Source organism: Stenella coeruleoalba (assembly GCF_951394435.1).
Source record: "Stenella coeruleoalba genome assembly, chromosome: X".
Taxonomy (NCBI): Eukaryota; Metazoa; Chordata; class Mammalia; order Artiodactyla; family Delphinidae; genus Stenella; species Stenella coeruleoalba.
The window spans coordinates 86420249-86427922 of record NC_137152.1 but is presented as its reverse complement, the minus strand read 5'-3'; the positions used below and the strand labels follow the sequence as shown (position 1 = coordinate 86427922).

The 7674-nt window shown below is 42.9% G+C and overlaps 1 protein-coding gene across 1 annotated transcript; it reads left to right on the top strand.

Annotated features, from left to right (window-relative positions):
* Positions 1 to 2195: 2195 nt before the first annotated feature.
* Positions 2196 to 7386, top strand: SERPINA7 (serpin family A member 7; the record flags this gene model as incomplete). The annotated part of the gene is made up of 5 exons (XM_079910600.1): positions 2196 to 2247; positions 3802 to 4437; positions 5516 to 5789; positions 6494 to 6641; positions 7189 to 7386. 5 exons carry the CDS (start codon positions 2196 to 2198, stop codon positions 7384 to 7386), a joined length of 1308 nt encoding a protein of 435 aa, XP_079766726.1.
* Between the last annotated feature and the right edge of the window lie 288 nt (positions 7387 to 7674).

The window sequence follows — 7674 nt, the reverse complement described above, 5'->3', positions numbered from 1 at the left end:
TGGACATATATACACTACAAAACGTAAAATAGATAGCTAGTGGGAAGCAGCCTCACAGCACAGAGAGATCAGCTCGGTGCTTTGTGACCACCTAGAAGGGTGGGATAGGGAGGGTGGGAGGGAGGGAGATGGAAGAGGGAAGAGATATGGGGATATATGTATATGTATACCTGATTCACTTTGTTACAAAGCAGAAACTGACACACCATTGTAAAGCAATTATACTCTAATAAAGATTTAAAAAAAAATAAAAATATATAAGTTTTAGAGAAGATCTTACACATTAACAGTCAATCCATCAATTTCATCTTAGGGAGAATGTGTTACCAGAAAGGAGAACTGAACAGTAGTCTGGAATGGGAGGGAGGTGGAGTACAGGGACTATGGAGACTTGGGGTGGGGGAAGAGAATCAAGATAGTAGATGAAGGGGAAGAGAATGAACAGTTTCTGGATCCCTGCTATGTGCCAGGTACTATATAGTAGCTATATATATACCACCTCTAAATTTTACTTGATACTCCTGATAACCACATGATGTGGGGATTGTTATCATTCTGCTCTAGAAGAGAGGAAACTTAAGTTCAAGAGTGTTAAGTAACTTGCCCCAAATTACACAGTTCTTACATAGCAAAGGTATGACAGGAGCACAGGACTCCAGAGCACAGAACAGGGGAGTCTTTGTGTGTGTGTGGGGGGGCGGAGGGCTGCCCTTCTCATTTGTCAGCAACAGATCTTGCAGTTGCTACCTGCTAGCAAAGCTCAGCTGAATCAGATACAGCAGAAAATAAGCTGTGCCATTGTCTGACTATGCCGCCAGAGGGCACAACTTTGGAAGTTTTCTTTCTGGATAGTCTGCCTGTTTCGTCTGAAGCAAATACTTATAACTGAGAGAGCAGACTGTATGTTGTATATCAAGAGTGAGTATGGACTGACTTCAGTGTTGGGAGATCTGAGCTTTCCATTGCCTTGCTGCAGGACAAATACACCCATGACCATCCTATATGTGAGGTGTGCCCTCTCCTGTTCAGTTTGGGCAGTGGGTGTCAGGTAGTTGGAAAGATCCCTTGGGTTCAGGACTGATAGCAGCAGTGGGATTTTGAAATCCCATTATTAAGTGTGGTCATTTCCACACAGTAGGAGCTCTGTCTATGTTTGCTTGAGAAGAAACAATGTCACAGTACAACCACCCTCTATCTAGTTACTGCTTTGTCAAAATCCTCCAGTGGCTTTCTAGTGCCCTCAAGGTAAAGTTTGCACTATTTAACCTGGTTTCCAAGTCCTACCATAGACTGTGATCTAAGTTTATCTCAAACTAGCTCCCATTTCCTCAACATTCATCCCAATCTTAACATACACATATCCTTAACATAGTCCTGAAGAAGTGAGTGTCTGGAATTAGATGCTTCATATCACATCCTGCACATGGTAAATACTCAATAAGCAGGAGTTTCTACTACTACTACTACTAGACCTAGAAATTGGCAGAGGCAAGGTCGAACTCAGGTCTCCTGACTGAGTCCAGTGCTCTTTGCTCCCACTGCTTCTTTGCAGCACACAGTTCAGTACATAGTGAATATCGAACAATGAAATCTTTGATTCCACACTCCTTGGCTCCTTCTGTGTTCTCTTTTGGGGTCCTGTGACACAGGCAATGGCACAGATGATTATAGTGACCAGAGGACAGGACTGCTTTCCCCCTGAGCAGACATAGATGTGTATAGCATCAGAAGTCTAGCATTGGAAGCTACCTTTGACATCATCTCCTACAAGCCAATGCATAAGTAATTTCTACAGCACCCATTAAAAGAGATACACCCAGCCTCTGCCTATGTATATTTTTCTCTCAAAAGGCTGCTTATCCCAGCACTGTTTGGCTGTGATGGAGAAAATAATCTTTGCCCTGCTGCCTTTTGGCATGTTTGCCCTTGGTTCTCATCCTGCCTGGTGAAAAGACACATTTCCTAGCATGAACATGGGCCCTGCCTGCTCTGACAATCTTCTTCCTCTCTTGTTATAGATGAAGGATGTGGCAGCAAAGCAATCATTCAAAGTTCTATCCTTATCATTTTTCACTTTGTTCTTTTTGGCCTTGGTTTTGTACACCAGCTTTGAAACTATCACCCCAGGGCTAATGCCTGGGGTTAATGAGTAACTAAGAACACTCTACTTTTGCAATACAGGGCATGTTATAAAAATGGAAAGATTTTGCTTTCTGAGAGATGCAAGTGGCTTCTTGGGCATGTGCTGTAAGTACATTTTTTCTCTTTTGGAACCTTGAGCATCTCTATCAACAAGTCAGAATCCCAAATAACCATGAGCTCCAAATTATTACCTCTAGAGGCCAAGGTCTCTAGAGGTAATAATCATCTGATAATTGACCTCCTACCAGCCTCTGTGACTTTTTCAGAAAAAGGACTTTGGTGACAATGTGGAGATTGGATAGAAGGGTAGAAGCAGGGGGATTGGAGTGGGAGAGACTGAAGGTCGTGTGACCTGCTAGGAGCTGGTGAAGTAGTTCAGTCCATGAACTGAGGCAGTGACAGTAGAAAGGGAGAGAAAGGAACAGTTTTGAGAGGTATTTAGAAGGTAGTACTCATAAGGCATCATGACTCATTAGATGTGGGAAATGAGAATGAAGAAGCCCCTAGGATGACTCCCAGGTTTCTGGCATGGGAGCCTCAATAGACAGTGAGGTGGAATGAAGATGAAGGAGCAGCCTTGAGGGTGAAAAATATGATGCGTTTACTTTAGGAAACTGAGATTTCCAAATTGAAACTGAGGTATGTGTGGAACATTCTGTTGGCTATATGCAGTAGGCAGCTGGACAAATGGCTGGGAACACAGTACACTCTGCAATACAGTATGTAGTTTTGTGCAATGGCAGTTTAGTTCCTGGAAGTGGATGAGATCACTCAGGAAGAGAATGGAGGGCTAGCTCTTCCTTCCTATCACTCATATCCATGGTCGCTGGATTCCACAGCTGACTCCCTTTCTCTGCTGCCTCATACTCATCCAGGCTCGGAGAATCTTACATCATATTTTCTGGCTTCTGCTCTAATAATTAAAAGAAACCTGAATGAGTTTGAGAATAATAGTGATAAGATGTCTTGCAACTTAAATATGACTCTTTAGATGATACTGATGGTGAGAGATCTGAAATGCAAAAACTATACTTTAATCTTCCTGTTGTTTAGAAATATTCCTGTGACTTCCATGTGTTGCATGAATGCATTAATTTCAGGTCATGACCTTATACATGGCTCCATAAACTACCACCCTTCCATTCCAATTAAACATATCTTGTGAAAATTATTCTCCTTTGTCTTTTATCCAAAGAAAAGTACAGGTATTCTCTTATCTCTCATAGATTTTACCTTAAGAAAAACACCAAATTAAAAAAAATTTAAATTCTTATCTATAAAAAATAATGTAAGCAGAGAGATTGCTAATTTTATCTAAAGAGTCTTCCTTCTCCAAAAGGTTGCCTCTGGTTCAAATAAAAAGTAATTCAATTTCCATAAATTTGATTTATTCCCAGAGTTTTCATATGTCACTATTACATCTGAATGACAGTCCTTGCCATTATTTCTGTGGCCTCAGGAGGCCACCTATTTCCTGCTCCTATTAGATGTGGCATCAGTTTTTCAGGTGAGAAAGGCCTCCCCACAGGCCCTAGTGAGCACACCAGTAAATATTTTCTACAGTTTTACTAATCACAATGGGTGAATATTACGTGTTTCTGGTTCAGAGTTTTCATCCAGCTAAGATCCCCAATGGTTTTCTCACCTCATCTCTTATAGATTACCCTCCTTCCAAAATGCCACTGTTCTTCTATCTGGTTTTCTTGGTACTTGGGCTTCATTGTGCACCACCTAACAGCTGTGAAGGCAAAATAACCTCCTGCCTTTCCCCCCAACAAAATGCCACTTTCTATAAGATGTCATCTATCAATGCTGACTTTGCATTCAACCTGTACCGGAGGTTCACCGTGGAGACTCCAGATCAGAACATCTTCTTTTCCCCTGTGAGCATCTCTGCAGCTTTGGCCATGCTCTCCACTGGGGCCTGCTCCAGCACCCAAACTCAAATCCTGGAAAGCTTGGGGTTCAACCTTACAGACACCACAATGGCAGAGATCCAGCAGGGCTTCCAGTACCTGATTTGTTCCCTGAATTTTCCAAAGAAGGAGCTGGAATTACAGATGGGAAATGCCCTTTTCATTGGGAAGCAGCTGAAACCACTGGCAAAGTTCTTGGATGATGTCAACAACCTCTATGAGACTGAAGTCTTTTCTACAAACTTCTCCAATGTTTCTGCAGCCCAGCAGGAGATCAATAGTCATGTGGAGAGGAAAACCAAAGGGAAAATTGTGGGCCTCATCCAAGACCTCAAACCAAACACCATTATGGTTCTGGTGAACTATATTTTCTTTAAAGGTAAGGTTCTAAGATGTCCATTTCTAGTTCAGTGTTCCAATAATTTCATGGGGCACTTGGGGAAGCTCGTGGTGTCTTCTCACTGGCATCAGTAGGTGTCCCTTATACTACAGTGACCTGCTTCACTGGACATAGCTGTGTGTAGTTTTGGATCTTCCAGGAGGGATACACAGCTCGTGGATGAGCCCAGGAAATTTCTAGGGAGAGGGAACTTTCAGAGAGGTTAGTTAAAATGGTATGAACACCTTCCTCACATCTAGCTACAGAATCATGGTTTCCAAAAGATTTGGTGAGGTGAGACAAGCTTGCACTTGGCAGGTAAACAGAATTAGTTTTAAACCTTAAAGTGACCCTCACTTGCTGTTCATTCTTGGGCATGTTACATAAAGACTATCATGTCGCTATCATGTACTATGTACCCACTATATACTAAGCACCATGCTACATGTGTGGTTTACACACATTTTGTCTCATCTAATCTTCACAAGTGCCCAGGTTCACACAGTTAATAAGTTTCAGAGCTGGTATTCCCACCCAGGTTTGTCTGATTCTAAAGCTGGTGCTTGTAACAACAAGAATCATGTGACTCTTTCCTGAAGGTGCTGTGCCCAAATGATTTCTGCTGGTTCTACAGCACATGTCAGCCATGTTTGGTGGAGGAGTGAACGATTCTTGGCCACAAATCACACACTTGTAGACGGATAAAACGGCAGAACAGATCTGTTGTCTCATTTCACCCTGTGTGTTGGATGTGCTTATGCCTTTTTACGGAAGAGGAAACTGTGGCTCTGATGGGTTTAGTGTAAGTATAGTGGTTCTGAACACAGATGGAACATCTGTTGAACATGGAGTCTAACAACCCTGGGTGTGACTCCTCGCTCTGCCACCAGCTACCTGGGAGAACATGTAAAGTCACATTCTCTCCCTGATCCTCAGTTACTCATTTGTAAAACTGGTTGACAGAAGGTACCTACCTCTGTGGTGGTATTAATTACTAGATTAGATGACTGATAGAGAAGTTCATATTGGCACAAATACTGGTTTTAAACAAACAACTCTCTTCTCTTTGTATTTTAAGCCCAGTGGGCAAATCCTTTTGATCCATCCAAGACAGAAGAGGGTTCCAGTTTCTTAGTGGACAAGACCACAACAGTGCAAGTGCCCATGATGCACCAGATTGAACAATACTATCACCTGGTGGATACAGAGCTGAACTGCACAGTGCTGCAAATGGACTACAGCAAGAATGCTCTGGCACTCTTTGTCCTTCCCAAGGAGGGCCAGATTGAGTGGGTGGAAGGGGCCATGTCATCTAAAACACTGAAGAAGTGGAACCGCTTACTGCGGAAGGGGTAAACATCTTAGATGATGTGAGAAGTGGAGGGTGGGCATAATGGCACAGAGACCGAATTCAGCAGAAACCCAGAGGCAGGAGACTCACTCTGAACCACTTAGGAGGTGTGTGTTGATCACTACAATATAGTGAGGACATACTCTTTGCCAATCCCTTTGCTGGGCACTTTACATACTTTATTTCACCTAAGCACATCAACAAACCTGCAAAGGAGATAGTATTATAGGCATTTTTCAAATGAAGAAATCAGGACTAGAAAAATAAAATGAACTATCCAAAGTCAGCCAGCTAGTAAATTGGTGCCTTCCCCAGAGTCCAAGTGGAGCTTGGGGGATGGGTAGGATATTGATAGATATTTCATACTGAGCTGGAAGTGCTAGATGGAAAACGATGAAATTCCCCCTGGTACTACCCATTGACATTCATGCCACTGGCTTCCCAACCTTCATGAACACCCCCAGAGATTATAAGTGGGTCACATCTTCCAACTTCCATTGTTGCAGTCCCAAATGGGCTGAACCAGAGAGCATTCCTTCCAGGATAACTTCTGAGGTTTTGGTGCCACGTGTTGGCCTGCATAGTAGTGGTTGTCAATACCTAGGGGAGGAGCAGCGCCCAATACAATAACATGGAGACAGAGAGGGAGGGAATCATGAGCTTGGTGTATTGATAGCCATATGTTCCCTTCCCCTTTCTCCACAGGTGGATTAACTTGTTTGTTCCAAAGTTTTCCATTTCTGCCACATATGACCTTGGAGCCATCCTTTTGAAGATGGGCATCCAGGATGCCTTTGCTGACACTGCTGATTTTTCTGGACTCACAAAGGACAATGGTCTTAAACTTTCCAATGTAAGTTGGTAGATTAGAGTCCTTTAATATCCTTTAGATGTAAGAGCCATTGAGAGTCAGTTAATTCAACTCTCTCATTTTATCAGTGATAATTCTGAAGCCTGTAGAGGCAGAATGACTTTTCCTAAGCCAGGTTTACTCCAGGGCCATTCTCATTACCCCCAAACAAGTCATTGTAACAGTTACTTCCATCCTTGACCTTCATGTCCTAAATGATTCTGATAGAAGAACTTAATCATAAGAATTGACTCTGATGCGATACAGTTCTTGAGGAGGTGGCGGGGGCAGGGGAAATCTTAATAAGTGACTTCTAGAGGCAGAAAGCCATGGAAAGAGTGGTGGTTCCTTGACATCTAGCTCTAAAATCACCAGAGAGTCATTAACTACACTTAGACAAGTGTCCTTCATATTCAAGCACCATCAACACAATACAGGAAAGGGGTGGCCCCATCCTTCCTTCTTCTTTCCTGCTTCTAAACTGTTCCAAAGATGTTTCCTGTTTCTTCAGGGGATCAGCAATATTTATTCTCCCCCCCCCCCTCCACAGGCTGCCCACAAGGCTGTGCTGCATATTGGTGAAAAGGGAACTGAAGCTGTCCCTGAAGTCAGATTTCTGAATCAGCCTGAAATAACTCTTCTTCATCCTATCATCCAGTTTGATAGATCCTTCTTGTTGTTGATATTGGAGAAAAACACCAGGAGTATTCTCTTTCTAGGGAAAATTGTGGACCCAACAGAAGTGTAGTTGGGAAAGAGGTTGTTGGCTAATTGCATGTGCTTATTGCAATGAGAAATAAATAAATAGTATAGCCTGATGTGATCGATGTGGGCTTGGATGTGCTTTCCTTTGTACAGGGGTGGAGACTGGACCCTAGCCGAACTGCATTGGGTGTGAAAGAGGCCACTCTTATGTTCAGATAGTCAATGAGTGACTCATTACCCAAAGCAAAAGAAGGCCCCATGTCAATGCACTCCTCTTTGTCAGAACCCCAGTTAGTTAGCTCCAAGGAATTTTACTGGGCTGACAAATGCT